Source organism: Centroberyx affinis, unplaced genomic scaffold (genome assembly GCF_046629955.1).
Source record: "Centroberyx affinis isolate AG114_WGS23_722 - 3 ecotype Tasmania unplaced genomic scaffold, CSIRO-AGI_Caff_v1 ptg001613l_1, whole genome shotgun sequence".
Lineage (NCBI taxonomy): Eukaryota > Metazoa > Chordata > Actinopteri > Beryciformes > Berycidae > Centroberyx > Centroberyx affinis.
The window spans coordinates 179,625-199,689 of NW_027280055.1; the positions used below are offsets into that span (position 1 = coordinate 179,625).

At 44.4% G+C, this 20,065-nt stretch overlaps 1 protein-coding gene across 1 annotated transcript in view; it reads left to right on the plus strand.

The window, feature by feature from the left end:
- The window catches only part of gli1 (GLI family zinc finger 1), a 49,570-nt gene extending 32,464 nt beyond the window's left edge, over positions 1 to 17,106 (plus strand). Inside the window, exons 2-13 of the mRNA XM_071528085.1 lie at positions 3,976 to 4,086; positions 5,528 to 5,760; positions 6,539 to 6,640; positions 6,909 to 7,107; positions 7,813 to 7,975; positions 8,245 to 8,352; positions 8,783 to 8,923; positions 9,085 to 9,234; positions 10,108 to 10,272; positions 10,724 to 10,966; positions 11,561 to 11,876; positions 12,169 to 17,106. Coding sequence (XP_071384186.1) covers positions 4,016 to 4,086; positions 5,528 to 5,760; positions 6,539 to 6,640; positions 6,909 to 7,107; positions 7,813 to 7,975; positions 8,245 to 8,352; positions 8,783 to 8,923; positions 9,085 to 9,234; positions 10,108 to 10,272; positions 10,724 to 10,966; positions 11,561 to 11,876; positions 12,169 to 14,786 — 4,509 coding nt within the window. The 5' untranslated portion in view covers positions 3,976 to 4,015 and the 3' untranslated portion in view covers positions 14,787 to 17,106. The remainder of the gene's footprint in view (positions 1 to 3,975; positions 4,087 to 5,527; positions 5,761 to 6,538; positions 6,641 to 6,908; positions 7,108 to 7,812; positions 7,976 to 8,244; positions 8,353 to 8,782; positions 8,924 to 9,084; positions 9,235 to 10,107; positions 10,273 to 10,723; positions 10,967 to 11,560; positions 11,877 to 12,168) is intronic.
- The last annotated feature ends 2,959 nt before the right edge of the window (positions 17,107 to 20,065 follow it).

The window sequence follows — 20,065 nt, forward strand, 5'->3', positions numbered from 1 at the left end:
TAAGTATCCCTGGGTTGGCGATGTTGAAGAGGTCATTATGGGATATTCGTACAGCAAAGATGTGATGTCTCAGGTATTTTTTTCTTTCTCTCAGGGTTTTTTTTTAATTTTTTGCAGGATTCCATTATTACACACTAGTCCTGTGTATTTCCAATGGATATTACTGTTTTCCTGCATACACAACATTATTTCCTGCTTTTTTGAATTGACTTGATCACATTCCTGTATAGGGTTGATGCTGGTGAGGAGGACTCAGGTTGGTGATGTATGTCAGTTGAGTTTGGGTTATTTGTATGGGGTCGGTGGTGGTGCAGAGGTAGTGAGCTTGAAGTGTTTGAATGGGGAATTTTTGGGTGTAGAGAGTGGCAGGACGTCCCGTCCTCATCCTCAGCTCCTTGGTTCCTACCCAGCTCACCGTGCCGCAGCAGAGCAGACTTGTTTAGTTAGCCGTTTGATTTATGGCCTTGGGGTTTTTAATATGCTGCTGCCCCATCCCTCTCAAACCCAGCACCACAAAATTACACTGGGGAGTTAAGTCACTCCCTCTCCCTCAGCGTTTCTCACAAAATATTGACCTAAAATAGCAGGAGAGAGCAGGATACCACGACACCTGTGTCAGCACCGTGCACACATGGATGCATACATACATACATACATACATACATACATAGATTCATACATACAAACTGTACATACATACAGTACATGCTTCACACGCAGAGTGTAAACACTTATGCTGTTGACTTATTCTACAGTTGCACTTATTGTAAGTCACTGGATAACAGCACAGGCTATGTGCTATGCAAACGAATCATACAATATCACAAGTGAGTGTATTCACAAACATACAGGTACCTCAGTAGCACACAGACGTGCTCTCTCTCTCTCTCTCTCTCTCTCTCTCTCTCTCTCTCTCTCTCTATCTCTCTCTCTCTCTCTGTCCCTGGAGAATCGCTCGCAAACACATTTTTCATAAAATTCTAACTTGCTTATGCGCAGGTGGTCTCATACATTATTCACTCTTATTCTGAGATACACTGCCATTTATCATGTCAAACACACACTCTCTCTAACACACACACATACACACACTACACACACACACACACACACACACGCTCCAATGCAAACACACTTGTCTCCCAAACTCCCTCGCCTGCACACTCTCATACACACCTGCCACTGGGCTTACGCATACTACTTCTATATTCACACTTGCACACTCGCTCTTTCACAAACACACACACACACACACACATTCTCTGTGGACTTGGTGGCCACTGGATTCTCGTACTACCCCCTGGCGAGACTGACAGGTGTGTGTGTGTGTGTGTGTGTGTGTGTGTGTGTGTGCTGTCTGGGGACCCCCCTCCTGGTATTTATTAGTTCTGGACAGCTGATGTGCCCAGCGAGATCTCTATTTAGCACTTCCGGCTAATTATCATGCACACATCTGAGCCCCGTGCTGAATATGCGCAATTACCCCAGACCGCCCACGTCATTTAGCCGCCCGCCATCTTCGAATACCAAATCCCCCTGGTGGCTTGTGGGCTTAAAAAGGTCCCTACTGCCCTTTTAACACTTGTGCTACTACATAACAGTCCTGGCAACCTGTTGCGCTCAGACCACAGTGCTTTCATCTGCACTAGACAGCAGCTTTCCTAGTTTGGATCTGAACACTTGTCACATGAACAGTAGCAATGTGAGATTTTGATTCCACATGCATGGCACTGAACGAATGAATGCAATGCTAGGAAGTCAGGCGCAGACTCGTAAGCTTCATTTATTAATTTATAAATTTGTTTTTTAAAAAAGAGTTACAGAGTACATGCAAAGGAAAGAAAAAAACAGGAATAAAGACACATTCACACATATTTAAGATCAAAAGGAGGATCTATTCTATGTTAACAAAATGTATTCTGTGAGATGTTGCTGTATGAACAACTTCTTAGTTAACTATGATACAAATATGTGGGTTTTTTTTTACAAGAGATCAATACTTGTATGTATGAACACAAAATTACTTTTGTGGTTGCTGTCACATCAGCATGTACGGTAATTTTTTGTCCTAATTACCTCTCTAATCATGTAACAGCCCACAGTTACAACTATCAGTACCTGCAGTGATGTGGTTGAATGTAATGAGCAGGTGCTCCCTCGCAAGATCTTTCAGCTAGAATTACCTTGCACATGCTGAGAGATACCTACTCAATACTTATTCCACACAAAACGCTGCACCATTCTCCTTGCTGTTTTTTTTATTTTATGTTGTTGCTAACATCCCTTTTCTATTTATCTAATTCAGTCCTGTAAGGTTCAAGGCAAAACCCAGATTTTATTTTCTGCTGTATCATCCCTCGAGCCTGTTGATTGCTACTTTCCAGGAAGAGGAGGCGCGGCAGGTTTTTGGTGTCTGTCGGCAGTGTGTGAGGTGCATGGGTTTTGTTTAGAGAAGAGAGATTACAGCCAAGCCCATTGTTTGTGTCACAGGGTCTTGTCTAATCTGCGGGAGCATGTCAGGGCACATCAACACCGTCATATGACCTGGCTTGCGCAAGGCCGCGTAACCTATACAGTCACCTCTGGTGGCATCCGGGCAATGGGATTTAACCATCACCATCTGATTTAAAAAAATATGAGACTGTGACGAATCACCCCTGCATGAGGATTTAAACAGGACCGTGGACATACTGTATATTTTGGGAGGCAGAGGCATGACATAAAAAATAAACAAAATAATAATAATTAGGGTGGTCCTTTTTTAAATGGGTATTAAGTAACCTCTATCGGCTATGGGGCAATAAATATCTTACTTATTGGCCCTTTAAGGTGCCAATTTTCAGGGTGTCTCTTTTCTTATATGCCTCTCAGTACAAAGTCTTACATAAAAATGATAAATAAACCACATTCTGTCCATGTTCCAGGGTTATTAACCATTTTCTGTGTTACAGTATTAAAACAAGCCATGTCTATGGAAATACATGATTTCTGCAGGATAATGACATGTTACTGCCAAGAAAGTTATCGTATTGTGCAGATACTCCATGTCAAATCCCCACACTGAATCAATTTGTCGTTAGGAGAACCTTATGTTGCAATTTTATGTTTCAGTCAGTGTCTATGCTCTGCGGCAGCCCATAATGTTCATGATAGTAACAGATGCCACGTAGCTGACGCATTTATACAAATAGAAATGAAGATGCTTACATTTCTATCTATGGGTGGCCGCAGAAGGATTCAACCTGTGTTGTTTGTTAATGGATTGTACTTTTCCATCCTCGCCACACGGGATGACCACATAGCCCACACACTGATTATGTGGTGTTGATTCATTTTGATTTCAGAACAATGCACAGACACGCATGATTTGATTGCTCCAGATTCTTTCTGCTCTGAATTCACTACAGTTGCTATTGCACACTGTCCTCCAAAAGGCTTTCGAGGGCTCTCAAAGTAGGCTGTTAAAGTGCAGCCACCCCCCAATTCTGTCTCAGGTTAACACGTTAACCACAGCACCACTGAGCTTTAAATCACATTCAGTTTATCAACACTTTTCCTTCAATTCCCCTGCAAACACCAGCTATTAGTATTTTTCTTTTGTGTTAAAATACATAAACTCTTAATGGTCGATCTGTACCTAAATGGTCCTAACCTTGGTTGTTCTTGTTTCTGTATATCTCCTCCAAAAGGAGTACGTGTCAAGCAGGTTAGAAGGAGCTTATTTGGCCATTGAACTATTTGCCTTGGCTTGGCTTGGTTTGGTCTGTTATTAACATCCTAGCTACTCGTTTTCCTGACCACAATTGTTCTTGTCTATATGTCTCTCTTTTCCAGGGCACAAGGGAGCATTTTTGATTTAGTTTGGTTGGGTTGGGTTGGGTTTGGTTGGGTTTAGTTTGGTTGGTTTGGGTTGGGTTTGTTTGGTTTTCCTGTCCTCACCCTAACCTTTTTCTTGTCTCTGTGTGTCTTGTCTAGGGTGTAAGGGAGCAGACGGCCAAACAATCTCGGAGCTCCAATGCCAGTGGACATGCAGCCACACCAGGGGCTGTATCACTATGAGTCCTCACCCAACCAGCCCTCCAGAGGGTAAGACCACAGCTTCATGCACCACTTCCTCAATCATTACTCTGCAGCTGGATTTTAACCTCTATCCATCTTGGTAAATTCAACTATTTTACACAAGATAGAGTCATATCTTGCGTGCTTCTCTCTCTGCATTACAACCACAACCTCTCTACCTGTCTCACCCTTTTGGCATTTTTTTTTCAAAATCAACAGCCAGAAATCACTGCAGTCACTCTCTACAGAGCATAGCTGTTACAAGACTTAGAGGCTCAAACTTAGCTCCTTTTCTAGTCACATTCACAGATAGTCTGAGGGTGCAAAAGCCCAGGTCTTGCTGCAATTGTTGTGGATATAGCCTCTAGCTCAGCCCCTCACTCCTCCCCCTCTCCACCTTCTCCTCCTCCTCTAACCCTCCCCTCCTAATGCCACCCAGGTTGCGGGTGGACTCGGCCTCTCTCTCTCTCTGACAGCTGCTAATTACAGGCTGACCAGGCCCCGCTGCGCTCTGCATGACTGCCCCGCGCCCCGCTCAGGTTACCCAGAGAGAGAGAGAGAGAGAGAGAGAGAGAGAGAGAGAGAGAGAGAGAGAGAGAGAGAAAGGTAGGCGGGTAGGACAGAGAAAGGGAGAGGAGGAGGAGGGGAAAGAAGAGGAGATAGTAAGAGACAGAAAAAACAGAGGGGGTAGAGAGAGAGAGACAGAGAGAGGTAGAACTGGAGGGATGAATGGGAGAAGAGAAAGATAGACAGGGAGAAAGGAGTGAGAGTGGGAGGGAGGTAAAGTCGGGGGGAACCAGCACAGTGGATTAGAGCGGACAGATTAAGCTCCTGTGTGGAATACACGTCGTGGTGAAAGAATTAGAGAACTGAAAGGAAGACTTAGAAGGTGGATAGATGAATGAAGTCTACCCCACAGGAGAGGAGAGACAGAGAGAAACAGAGAGAGAGAGAGAGAGAGAGAGAGAGAGAGGGAGAGAACTGGAGAGAGAGGTTTTGAACTAGCCAGTGAGACAGAGGAAAGGTCAGAGAACACATTGAAATTCATGAGAAGACTGGAAAGTTCCAATGAGGCTTCCCTTCTCTAGTTTAGTAGGGGAAAACCCAGATGAGTAAATTTCCACATCATGCCCCAGAATAAGGGCTATGCACCATCTAGTGGTGAGTAGGAGACATCACAACAGATCAAGAGTGGAGAAGTGGTGTCCAAGTCAACTTGAATACTTGGAATACTTTTCCCCGATGGAACCTGTCCCAACTTAATTTAACACCAATTTTGTTAAAACTTAAAACAGTTTCAGAGTCTTCTCTGTTGCTGTGACATTTATGAAACGGCAAAAATAAGAAATTCTCCCATATTCTTTGTTTTCTATTGTTCTCACAAATCTCATTTTTTTGCAGTGGCTATATTGCACTTTAATTAAGAAATCTTTCTTGTCATTTACGATGCATCTCTTGATATTTCCAGCCTAGCCCCGTCAGGCCGGTCCCCCTACAGTGATGTGTCCTCGCTCCGCGGCCCGCTCCACAACGGCCCCCCCCAGGACTGCCGAGCCATGTACAATCCCATGACCCCTAGTATGACTCCTGGACCCGGACCGGGACAGGGGCTTGGCCCCTGCTTGGATCAATACATGAGGCCCCCTCAGGCCCCACCGCCACACAGTATGATGGGCCACCGGGGCATGCCGTCCACAGAGGGTGAGTCAGTGTATCTCTTACATCTCCTAAATCTTACAGCTGCTACTAATTTGCATTTGAGAAAGAGACAGAAACTCTTTCTCTAGTGGAAATCATCAGGAGCAACAACAATAGAGGACTGGTTGGATTGGGCAGCGCAGGTGTAAAAGTGTCTCTCACTATACAGACTATACTATAGAATTGCTGAAAATGAATGTGGATGTTCAGCAAACTTATGCACTTATATATTAAATATCTCATAATATGAATGGTGAACTGAGGTTAGTTTGCTGGTGTAGGACTGAATCCTGCCTGAGCCTTGTCTCCTTTGCTTTCCCTACTTACTGTGCTCTTCTCAGCCTTACAGCTGTCTCTGTGGCTTTTACTGTAATTAAAAATGTATATAGCCAGTTATGCTAGATGTGTACTCTGTGTACTGTGACATTTTACACATGCAGACGATCCAAGTGTGGAGTGAGATTAACAACTTAAAATAAACTACTTGTGTCGATGGTGATGCATGGGGTAACAATCCCTTTGTGTCAAACTATACCCCACTGGCTCTCACTATTTTTGCTCATTTCCTTTAAAAAAAGAAAGACTTACAAACCCCTCAACTCATCAGGACAGTGAAATGCGACTCCAAAAGATTATGCTATCTCACTTTCTGTTAGAGTAAGCCTAGACTTTACAGATGCTATATAGACTTTATAGACTTCTTACAGCTGTACCTAAACCTTCAAATGACATAATTGTTAACTGGCTGATGGTCTTTCTGTCTGTTCCTGGTGTGTAACAGGTGGCAATGGTGCCCCCTACTGTAACCAGAGCAACATGATGTCCTCTCATCACAGCTTCTGCCAGGGCCAGCCTGGCTCTGATCAGATCGGCTCAGGGGATGGTAAGGAAACACTCACTGTCTGGTGTGAAAGTGGTGTGCACTATTTTAGGTGTTCTTTAAATAGCAGTGTTGTCATTGGACGATTTTCTGTGAGCTGATTTCTACTCAAAAATCAGCCTGTATTACTGTAAGATATAGTAAGGTAAGAAAAAAAGAAAGGAAGAATGAAAGAAAGGAAGAAAGTACAGTTTTGTCAAGATCAGTTTAAGCATCAGCCTTACCATCAAAGCTAACCTTCTTTGCTCTTGGTTTCCTCTGTTCCCTTTAGGCTCAAGGTTCTCCACACCTCGTTCCATGCTGAAGCTCAGTAAAAAGAGGGCTCTGTCCATCTCTCCTCTGTCTGACGCCAGTGTAGACCTGCAGACGGTCATCCGGACCTCACCCAACTCTCTGGTGGCCTTCGTCAACTCTCGCTGCAACCCCAACGGGGCCAGCTCTTACGGCCATCTCTCCGTAGGCGCCATGAGGTCGGATATTTCTCCTTTCTAGTCTTGGCTCAAATAATGCAGATTCAAGTCAGTAGAAATATCAGTATCTATATCTATTATCTCCTTTCTCTATAGGTCACAGGTCTAGTATTCAAATTTTTGATTCAAAGTGATCTGGCTAATATTCCAATTATGTAATCCTTAAGTGATTTTAGGGAGAAATAAATGGGGATGGATTCCCCCTTGTGACAATAGCCTTAAAGCTACAATATGCAACATTTTATCTTGAGGCAAGATGTGCATTGTTAGTCCCACCCTCTTCCCCCTCACTTGGTCACATTTCTGCTCCAACTCACCTTGCTGAGCTGTCTACTTTCAAATGAGGCTGAGCAGCTGGTGAACGCAGGCAATCTGCAATTAAAAAAAACAGACAATACTGAAATTCAACCATATTTTTAAGATAAGATAGCACTTTATTAATCCCCATGGGGAAATTCAGGAAGGAGCCACAACCGAGCTTACTGCTACCCACGCCCACAGTAAATGGTATAAGACCCAAAACAGCCTGAACATCACTGAAAAGCCAATTTCAGGCAAACAGGGAGATTTAGGCAGTTTTAAGAGACAATGTGAGAGGAAACATGATTAATGATTAATGTTAATGAATGTTGAATATTTCACCAGTTCCAACAGCCTCCGTTCTCCCAGGATTGTAACACTGTTGTGTCCTCTGTTGCTCCCCAGTCCGTCCCTGGGCTATTCCAGCTCTATGAACTACCAGTCGCGGCCGCAGGGTTCCATGTATGGAGGAGGCGGGGGGACGCCTCTGGGCGGACACACACCCTGCCAAGCTCCCCGCCTGCCGCCCCACAATCCCCGGCTCCACGCTCCACCCAAGCACGGACACGTAAGACCGTTGCCTCACACACTTCACACAGAGCAGCCAGGGCCGTTTTAGTGTCAGTTCACTTGCTGCTACTAACAGCTGGGGGAGATGGACAGGAAGCTTGGGCGAGATGCAGGGGAAAGATAGCGAGTATGGAAGTCTGTGTTAATTGTATGTGTGTGAATGTGTGTGCGAGTGAGAAACAGATTTAAGAAGAGGGAGAAGGAGCAAAATGAATGTCATCACTGAGTTATTGAGTACAGAAATCATGATGTGACTTGTTGGTCTAGCTGAAGACGGAGCCAGGGCTTGGAGGTGTGATGGATGGCATTAATGTGAAGAGCCTGGAGGAGAGGTCAGAAGGAGACGTGGCCAGTCCGTCCTCCACCGGCACGCAGGTACAGGAAGAATCATGTTCTCACAACACACAAGTGGTTTTCACCCTCACTAGGTGAAACACATTTAAATTTAAGTTTTGCTCCTCATGTGAAACTCAAATACTCATGTGGGTGTTAATAAGTGTGCGGTAAGGCTGAGCTTTTCCAGAAATCAAAGAACTCTTGTATGGAGAGGATGATAAAAATCTATGTCAGTGTCTAATGTCACAGTGTCTAACCCTAGTTTCAACCTTCTAGGTCTTCAAAATGTATTATTGTTGAACTGTTTCATCGGATCTATCAGTTTCTTTGAACGTCTAAATTGCAAATAATGATTCTGGTTGTGATTATCTTTAACTTTAAGATTAATGCACAGATGAACATTTCACATTTATTTGTATACTCTTCTCTTAAACTCAACCTGATTTGACTTTCTGCTCTCCACCACCAGGACCCTCTCCTGGGTCTTCTGGACGGCAGAGATGACCTGGACAAGGAGGACGGGAAGCCTGAACCAGAGGCCATCTACGAAACCAACTGCCACTGGGAGAGCTGCAACAAGGAGTTCGACACACAAGACCAGCTAGTTCATGTAAGAGATAGATAAATAGATAGATAGATTAAAGTGGGTTTAACCGACTCCAAGCTTACATTTTCTGATTCTACTTGATGTATTTGAGCAACCAAGGAAGAATGTGCAGTATATCCCACTGATCATGAATGTATCTCTCTATCTGCCTATCTGGTCCACAGCACATCAACAACGAGCACATCCACGGAGAAAAGAAGGAGTTTGTGTGCCACTGGCAGGAGTGCTCTCGGGAACAGAGGCCTTTCAAAGCCCAGTACATGCTGGTGGTTCATATGCGCAGGCACACAGGAGAGAAGCCACACAAGTGCACTGTGAGTGCTTCTTCGTCTCTGTCTCTGTCTTTGTGTCTATCTCTACTTCTGTTTCTCTCTCCCTCTTTAATCTCGATTTTTATACTCGCAAGCAGTAAATTACCAAAAGCATGACAGCCACCATTTCCATTGTCAAATGTATCATCCTGTGTGTCCATAACATGCCATGGAATATTATGAAGTCAATAATGAATTAGTCAAGAGCTCCAACTGTGAAGTGCTTTGTATTTAGTGAGGCCTATACAAAAGGAGGATATATATATATATTTTTATTTTACAACCAGGTTATGCACTGTATTCCCTGATATGTTCAGTTTTCATGAAAGGCTGACCTTAACATGTTGCTTTAAAAAAACATAATAAAAAGGGAGGTAATAAAGTAGCTTCATTACCAGGTGGCAGGTCAAGGTGACCTCTACGAGGGGGCTGGCCTTTATACTGATACTATCATACCTTGGTAATTTATTTCACTGAGCAGAGTTGTAGACCCTCTTTGTTTTTCCTTTTTTTCCTTTGAAGAATGTAATAAAGCCTCTATTCTAGTTTCAATATGAAACTAGTTAAGAATGGGTCTGATGGCATTTCAGAAGTCATGAAACTTTCTCACATCATTAATGCAAGGAAAAAACGAAATGAAAATCAAAGTTTAAAAAGTTTTCATGTGACAACACTGAATGTGGTTGTAGTTTAAACACAGTTGGACTGTGGGACTCTGCAAGGCTTTCATAGATTGGCTATTTCTGTTTTTACAAAGTAAGTTCCAAAGCAAGGATTTTAAATTCTGAATGCATAGATTGGTTTGAACTAAAGACAAGGTTTAATCTGTATTACAACTTGCGTATTGTAAAACCATTATGTATGTGTATGTTTTAGTTTGAAGGCTGTAACAAGGCCTACTCTCGCCTGGAGAATTTGAAGACCCACTTGCGCTCCCACACTGGAGAGAAACCATATGTGTGTGAACATGAAGGCTGCAACAAGGCCTTCTCCAATGCTTCAGACCGGGCCAAGCACCAGAACCGCACTCACTCCAATGAGGTACTGACACCACTGAAAGTCATGTTTTATACTCATCTAAATGTGAACAATAGCCTGATGGTTGAATTGAGTTTTTGTCTTGGCTTCATACATTTGTAACAATGTTTTTGCAGAAAACCTCATTTATTCTTTAAGGGGTAACAGACCATGCATTAATGGATAAAAGGCCTGTATCTTGATTAAATCTGGTAACAGAGGAGACTTGTAGAAATTTTTACATCATCAGAGTTCTGCAAAAATGTTGTGTGTCCATAATGTCAAGTTTTAGCAACCGAGAAAAGACACGGCGTGTATTTTAACACATCCAAACTATTTTCAGTAGTTGTGTTGTTCCAAGAATGATGAAATACTTGCTAGATGAGGGAGGCAATGTACAGTGAAATACATTTGATATACAAGTCTACACATGAACAAGATACTGTGTATTGACTGACTCTCTGCCCTTTTACAGAAACCCTACGTGTGTAAGATCCCAGGCTGCACTAAGCGGTACACAGACCCCAGCTCCCTGCGAAAACATGTGAAGACGGTCCACGGCCCTGAAGCACACATCACCAAGAAGCATCGTGGAGACACCGGCCCTCGGCCACCTGGCTCAGCTATGACCCCTGGTGGCCAAAACTCTGAACTGCTGCTGGAAAAAGAGGAGACACGCAGGGAGGACTGCAAACTACTGGCTCCTGAGACTGCTCTGGTTAGTGATTAACGATTCATAAAAAATTATATTTGAACAATTTTACTCAAGTGCTGCAAGGTCCTTTTAAATTAAAGGATAAGAACCAAGTAAGACTGCAATGCAATGTTTTCTTTAATTGTCACACAAAGAGCAGCAAAACAAAACCTTATTTTGATTTGTGGTCTTTTGACCAGGAAATGTAAAATACAGTATGTTGTGGTTGTCCATATGAACCATGTCTGATTCAGTTAGCATGACTGTGGTGACATTTTGCTGCTGTTTCTGTGGTGATTACCACAGAGCCAAACCCTGTGCTCCAGTTTCACTTGGTTCTTCCTACAATACACTCAGTCCAAAAAACCCTCTGATTATCACATAAAAACAGTAGTTGTTCTTTCAAACCTATCAATGTGATATTAATTTGATCGCCTGGTATGCCAGCCAAATTATCTTTTGAGGCTGTATTATATGTCCATTGACAATCTCTGTTCTGTTCTCTACTGCCTATTTATCATCTTATATTGTATATGTGGCCTCATTGTCTCTCTCTGTCTTTCCCTCTGTCTGTGTCTGTCTGCCTCTCTCTCTCTCTCCCTCCTTCACTCCTCTCAGAAATCCCAGCCAAGCCCTGGTGGTCAGTCCTCCTGCAGTAGTGAGCGTTCTCCACTGGGGAGCGCCAACAACAATGACAGTGGGGTGGAGATGAACCTGAACGCAGCAGGCAGTCTGGAGGATCTCACGGCACTGGAGGATGGAGTAGCAGGTGGAGGTGGAGGAGGAGGGGAGGCAGTGAGTGTCGGAGGAACACTGGGCATGTCGGCCCAGGCTCTGAAGAGGCTGGAGAACCTCAAGATTGACAAGCTGAAGCAAATCCGCAGGCCCACTCCTCCTGGCCGCTGTGCCAGTAACAAGCTACCTGCACTTCCTGGTAGGTTTTGGGTGATGTCATGATGTAACAACTCTTATAATCACAATGATGCATTTGTGGGCATAGTCTTGGTTTATACTAATTCATGTAGAGGTCCTTTTTGCACATAATAGAATATGTTTCTAGTATGAATTGCATCACTAAAACATAAATTATGTAGATGACTGCTCTAGGATTCAGGGATGAGTTCTCTGGGACATTCTAATTCTATAAAATAAAATATATTATGGGATATATAAATCAAAATAAACTGTTTCCTTATCTGTTATATTTTCATCTTATCTGTCTCCAGGTTCAGGGGAGATGATAGGGATGTGTGCACCTTCTCCACTCCTCTCTAATCGACGTGTTATGGAGCTATCCAATCACGACGTAGGAGGTGGTACTTCTATGGCCTGCTCCACCAATGACAGGAGAGGAAGCGGCACCAGCAGCCTAAGCTCCGCCTACACAGTGAGCCGTCGGTCCTCCATGGTGTCTCCTTACCTATCCAGTCGACGCTCTAGTGAGGTTTCCCAGATGGGAGGAACAGGAGGAGGAGGGTGTCACCTCCTAGGTCCAGACCAGGGCGGGGGTGACCCCCTCTCTCCTGAGACCAATCGCAGAGGAGCTCCCTGTCCTGGAGGAGGAGGGTTGCCAGGTCTGCCTACTCTAACCCCTGCCCAGCAATACAGCCTAAAGGCCAAATATGCTGCAGCAACTGGCGGCCCACCCCCTACTCCATTACCCAATATGGAGCAGCCAGTTACCCCAGGCAGAAGAGGAGGTTTTCTGAGCGAGTACCAGGGGCAGCCTCTGCCTCCCTTTCTTCAGCAAGGTGGCCTACGAAGGCACAGTGCCAACACAGAGTATGGCACTGGTGTTATCTACCCTCACCAGGCTCCAGGTAACAACAACAGGCGAGCCAGTGACCCAGTTCGATCAGCAGGAGATCCACAAGCCCTCCCTAAGGTCCAGCGCTTCAACAGCCTTAATAATGTCGCCATGATGGGCCGGAGGAATGCGCTGCAACACTGCGGCTCTGACGCCAACATTGCCCGCCACATGTACTCCCCTCGACCACCTAGTATCACGGAGAACGTTATGATGGAGGCTATGGCTATGGAGCCCCACCATGGCTCTGCGGATGCCAGGGATCATTCCATGATGATGCCCCCTGGAGAGAGAGGCTTTATGGGATACCAGCAGCAGCACCACCCCCTAGGAGGAGGAGGCGGAGGACCTCCGTCCAACCAACTGTCCCCAAGCCATGACACTCTGGGCTGCCCAGACCAAGGCTACATGCAGGGGCACTACCAGAACCAGCGAGGGGATGTCAGCTCGAGGGGTGGTGGAAGTCAGATGGGCCAGGCAGGGCCTATTCATCCAGAGGGCATGTCTAATACTCTTCTCCAACAGGCTGAGTACAGTATGAGCACCTGCCAGCTGAGTCCCTCGGGCCCCCATTACCCCAGCCTAGGCCAGGGTGGTGAGGCTGGAGGTGGGACAGGTCCCTGGGGTGAGACCCACAGCCAGGTCCAAACTTCCAGCCATGCTCTTCAGAACCAGGGAGGGATGCAGTACTCGGACCGCAGTATGCAGCCCCAACAGACACAGGCCCACTTTAACAATCAGACAGGCCTCTATAACAGTCCAGATGGAACCCATAAACTCACCATCAAACCTGAGCAGCAGTTCCATCCTGGGATGGGAGGTGGAGATGCCTGTCAAAGTGCTAAGCTCCAGCATCAACAACAGCGGCCGCTCCCCCAGCAGACTCAGGGTTACCCACAACAGACAGGCCAGGTTATGATGAGGAGCTCCAACAATCCCAGCTGTGACTTCCATGGTCAGATGGATCCCCAAGGGCAGAACCAGAACTCCTTTCCCAGTGGAGGGGGCCTGAGCCTGGGCTGCACTGGCTCTGCACTCGCTGACGGGCGGAGGTCCCAGACACCCATGATGCAAGTAAAGGAGATGATGGTGAGGAACTATGTGCAGTCCCAGCAGGCGCTGATGTGGGAGCAGCAGCAAGAACAGCAACAGCAGCAGCAGAGTGGAGTAAAACCTCCTCCTCTTTCTGACAACATGGACATGAGTGGCCAGACGGCAATGATGCAGCACAGTCCACAGCACCAAAACCAGAACCTTTACTCCAACCAGCCCTATCCTTCCTACCCCAATCAGAACCTGGTGATGAGCCCCCAGGCCCACAGCCGAGGGCCCAGCTCTGTGCCGCCTAAAGACCAGCAGCTGACAGGTCTCCAAGGCTCATGCTATGGCCAGGAGATGGTGGTCCCCAGGCCTCCTCAGGGACGTAAACCTCTCAGTCGCCAGAACAGCCTGTCGCAGCAGTCAGGCGGGGGCTACCTGGGCAGCCCACCTCACCTCAGCCCGGTTCACTCCACCTCCAGCCCCAGACGAGGGGTCCGACTGCCCCCAGTCCAGCATCCGCAGCACCCTCAAAACGAGATGTTCTCCCCTTCCAATAACAACAACCTGTACTACTCAGGTCAGATCCACATGGATATGGAGAAACACATGGACCCCCAGAGTGGCCCTTGTCTGAACCAGCAGCATAGTATGGGGTCCAACCTGGACCCAACGGGCAGCACTAAGCCTGGCTCCCTGGCTCCCTACCCTGAATCTGGCCCCATCTCCAATGCCCTGGAGAACCTGGATCTGGACAATGCTCACATAGACTTCACCTCCATCATCGATGATGCTGAGCCTTCGTCCTTCAGCCCGGTCAACAATCCCCTCCAGGGGCAGCCGGGGTCTTCCTCCCAGACCTCATCTCGTCTCACCACCCCCCAGACCTCTGTCACTCTTGCCCCAGGCTCTGGCCTGTCCAACATGGCTGTAGGTGACATGACGTCCATGCTTACCTCGCTGGCTGGGGAGAACAAATACCTAAACACACTGTCTTAGAAGAAGCCTCCCTGACTGTTTTTGTTTATCAGACTAATGCTCAAGGTCTAGGCCAGTTCTTAATGTTTTAATTGAGATCACAGATGGAAATATTCGTAGCCCAATAGCCAGAGGCTAGTATTTTTCTGTTTGGGCTAGTGCAAAATTGTCCTCACTAACCAGATTTTGAATGATATGGAAATGGCAGCCAAACCAGATCCGCCCAGCTGGTGCTCAAAATCTCTAGGTTCTATTGCTTATTTTGATCGTCCCTTGTACATTACATACAAGTCTGGGTCAGGTAGGATGGACAACTGAACTTCTGGAAGGAACGGAAAGTGTATATGCATCATTAGCCTGGGCTGCTTTTATACACTCCCCTAAGCCTTCTTAACTAAACCCTAACTCTGGTTTCTTAAACTATGAACCAGGGTCCAAAACCGGTTGTGGGCCTATTGCTGCTGGATCCCCACATGGCAAGAGTAATAATATGTTTTAATAAGTCTGGGTTGTGGGTTGAGACTAAGTTTCTCATTTGGTCCAGGCTCACAAAATGTAAGAATCCCTGCCCAAAACCTTAAAACCAAAGGTGCCTGATCAACCTCCCTCGCTGTATTGTTTCCTCACTGCCTTGGTACTTGGTATTTTTCTGTGCCTACTGTAAGACACAGAACCGTATGCCTGATATGAATTTGATACTGAACATTTTCCAAACAGGCATTCCAGACACGTAGGGCTGTGGCAACAGTGGAGCAGAGAAGGATACATGTAAATAAGTTTTATATACATTTATATATGCTGTGTATATGACAATGTGGACAGTGAAGAATTCCTCTACTGTCTCACGATGGACTGCTTGGATTCTGAAGGCCGGGAGTTAATGAGATAGTTGTGCGAAGAGCCGAGTGAAGACTGAAGAGTGCTTTTAGTGACTGAAAAATAACAATGTCTCAGTGCTACTTAATATTAACCTGTATTGCTAGGGATTTCTTCTTGTCAGGGAACAGCACACTCTATACTAGTGGCATATCAGTATTCCCACACAGCATGCACGCATACACACACAGACACACACATGCACATACACACACAGACACTCAGGCCTCTGACTCTTTGGTGTTCGAATCATGGTGTAGTGGCCTTTCCAGACAGAGAGTTTGCACTCCACATGTTTACTGTAAGTGTTCCTAAAGCAGCTGTGTAATTATTTTTTGTGATTTATGAAAACAGAAATGTAGAAAGTGCCTTGTCTCGCTCTGTCTAAGCTATATGCACGGGGCGTAATGAGAAAAGCGCAAACTTTTTATGTGTGCAACAATCCCCTCCATGCTATGTGTATAACATTTCATTGATGATGCCTTCACTCAACATTAACCTGACCTATGACTTATCTATGACTCAGCTGAGGATGACGGCCATTTTGAATAAGACCCGAGTCAGCTGTTATGTAGCTGTTAACAGACCAATAATAGTAGCTTATATTTGGGGAACTGAGGTACATTCAAAGAGGAATTATTTGGAAAATTCTGCATTACCTCCTAATTCAGGAGGGAATTTTATCAATGGCTACCACTGTAGTAAAATCCGTATTGTATGGGTACACTGAGGTACTATTGTGCGACTGTTGAGCTGCATCATCTTGAAGTAAGCTGTAGCTCTCAGTAGTGGAATTAATTTTACACTGTGGCATTGCACTGACTACAGCACTGTGTGGGAAGGTCTCCGTCTCTTTAGACTATTCATATGAACCTCATTTTGATGATGACAAAAGGTTACCACAGTATTTTTTAATAGTCATTCAAGAACACATCTGAGCACAGCTAATCCCACGAGGCCACATGAAAGTATTGTTGTTGAAGCTATTTTTATGTGACCATTCAGAATATTATAGTCATGTGTAGCTTCAAAGTGTTACTAAGCATTAATATGGATTAACATTTCTGGGTCTTGAATTTGGAAAAAAAGTACACAACCTACCAAAGACAATTCAATTTAAAATGACTGAGAAAAAAAATGCACAAATAGCCAATGTTACCACAACACTAACACCAGCAACAAGGGCATGAACATTGATTGATAGTGCTGTTCTTTAGAATGTATGAGATGTTTTGTATAAAAGTATCTTTTTTATATTAATGAACTTCATGGATGTTGCCTTCTTTCTGTGTGTTTTTTGATAACTGTCATCCTTCAATCAGACTTTTTTGCTGGCAAAAGAATATCACCTTTAGCAACAAAAAGCTATAATAGTAGCGTTAACTATAATAGACAAAAAGTCAAGTGTTATATTTTGTGTACAATTTTCTACATTTTTATACAAATGTACTATATTTTATCAGTTTACGAATAAACATGTTCAGTTTGGGATGGATGCAAAATGTTTGTAAAACTTTTATTTTCATATCCTTTGTCTTTAAGTGATGTGGCTTTGTGTTTTATTACAACTGCGTGTGGCGAGTCTTAATAGCTGTAATGAGCCATATCTACAGATTGTAAAACTTCCAGGGGGTTGAAGAGAGGCTCGTATGCAACATTGCCATGTTGGGATGGAGGAGTTGAAGATTCCCAAAGCAAGGACAATTCTACTGGAGCACATCTGTTTTTGTGCCTCGCGGATTAATGCAATGCCTCCATCCCTCCAATAGAGTGCAGCACAGCCTGAGAACAAGTACAGAGATTTCTCACTCATTCACTGCACTTGGAGGGCCACAGCCTCACTTGTACGCACACTCTACTTAGCCTATCACCCCGAGTCCAGCTGTAAACAAAGTAACTAACCTCCCTCTTTGTGGTCCAACACTGTTTGACCCCAAAATTAGTGAAAACAGTCTAACTAATTGGCCAAACATAGGGCATTCATTGTGCATCCTTAATTGTCCCTTTCTTTCCGTTTTCCTACAAACTAATTATAAAACCCCTCGCTGTGAGTATGACTGAGCCCACTTTCCTTCTCAGCCTGACACGGCAGCCCATTAAGGGCCACAGTGAGTTGCTATAAAAGTGGATGAGCGTAAGTGTGGCCGCTCTTGGTGACATCAGTGCCTGGACGGACTCTCTGTGGTCAGTGGGGACTGGCACCCTGGGCTTCTGTACACTAAAAGAAGAAGTGCTTAACAAATCTAGCTTTTTAGATATTATTAACACGGCGTGTCTGCTTTATTAAACATCAAACAATGGAAAAGGAAAGGAAAGACTGGGGAGAGAGAGAAGGGGGTGATATGTAAAAGTCATGAGCCAGATTCATACCCATGCTGTTATAAGTGTATGACATGTGCCTGAACCACCAGGGTGCCCAACAAAAATATTAATTTAACTAAAAAAAAAATGAACCAATTATTATTCAAAGCATAAAACACAATATTTTGCCTTTTGTACAGCCATTTGCAAACATGTAGCTGACACTCTTATCCAGAAGTACATACAAGAACTGCAGAGTTAAGTCAACATTCATGAATCACAGTTATTGAAAAGAAATTGATGTCACTTAATATACTGTCTTGGATATGTTTAAAAAGCTGACATAAGTTGTTGATGTGATTTTTTCTCTCTAATGGTCACTAGCTTTACTTTTTACAGTGTTGGCTCCTCCTGCTCCAGGGGCCCCAGTAGGCTCAAACTATATTGGCATTGTGGTGTTGTGGCATGGCACAGTAGAGACAGACAGCCACTACAGCCTGGCAATGATGCTGAAGTTGACTCATTCGCTCCAGGGGGAAGTTCTCCTGAGGGACTTCTGATTTGCGATCTGGCGTATCCAGATTCGTGATTTGAAACAATAGCTGCATTTCCACAACAGGATCAAGTAGGGTGTACGGAGGAAGGGGGCATTTGATGGGGGATAAAAAGGAAAATCATACCCCTTGAATCATAGGGGCAAGTGCCCCAACTCAAAATATTTACAAGACGAGATCAACAGTTCTGCTCACTCATTTTGAACTACATTCAAACTCAAATGATTTCTCTCACAACAGGATGCAAAGACAAACAAATCACAGACATGCTGTTTGGGGGAAATGAGTGATGTGAATTTTGAATAGGCTTGCTCTGGCTGTTTAGTGTTGAAACCAGGTTAGTGACATTGTTCCTGGGCTGGATTTCCCAAAACCATTTTAACACAAAAATACATATTTTGTTCTACTATAAGCTTATAGACAACAATGGTCATTGTATTAAGATGCTTTTAGGAAACTTGGCCCAGTACGGAGGGTTGCTTTATGATTGCTTTTTTTTTATTCTTGAGTCCTTTTACCACCACATTTGTCTAAATTGTCTGTGCATAAAAGTGATGTTTGACTGTCCAACTGCAATGTCACCCCGCATCAACTCACTAACCTATTAACCCTACAAAAACTCTTGCACCTTAGGCTCCTCTCTTTTGCAAAAGCACAAGACTCTGTTTCATCATGTTCCACAGAAGTTGTAACGGTTAGTTCACTTCTCAGCACATTTTCTCATGCATCATTAGTTTTCTATTAGCTTTGTGTTGTGCCTAATTTAGGTAGTGTTGGCCCAAAATGAGATATCCAGCCTTGGAAAAAAGTGACACCTACAAAATGTTTGATAGCATAGAATTAAAACAAATTATGGTACTTTTTAAATGATTGCAAGTTATTTAATTCCTGTGAGTTGACAGCTCTTTTTCTCCAGATTCCAGAGCTACTGCACAATAACCTTCAGGTAATCATCTTTTTCCCAAAATGGATATATTGGAAATAAAGTCTTCTGAGAGTTTAACATTTTATTTTTGCACTGTTACTTCTGGTAATCATGCAGAAGGACCATGGCTTCTTTTTCACAAAATTAAAGAAGAGCTGATACTCTGGTATGCAAGTTTCAAATAACTTTGTGTTTGTGTGTGTGTGCATTGTAAAGCTTATAAACAAGGAGAACAACAGAGCCATACGCTACTGTCTATTCCCAAATATGTTTGCATTTGACTCTGATGTAAAAAGTTAGAGAACACTGATGCAAAGATAGCATAAGCCCAGACACTCTGCAACATGACCTCCACTGCTCTGTGGAGATACAAATGGAAATGCCAAAATAAGAACTGAGGTTTTCAAATGCAAAGAAGCGGGCAGCATAATGACTTTTCTCTTTTCTTGTCTTGCCATTCAAGGGGAGCCTTTTCTTTTCCTTTGTCACTTAGGTTGGCATATAATTAACTCCTGCTTAATATGCTGTTAAAGGGCTCTCCTCCCCATGCCAGCAGCTTTGAACCCATAGACCACAGACAGGGACAAAACCCCAGTGGGACTGCTTCCTTCGTGCTCCTCCTTGTGTGTGTGTGTGTGTGTGTG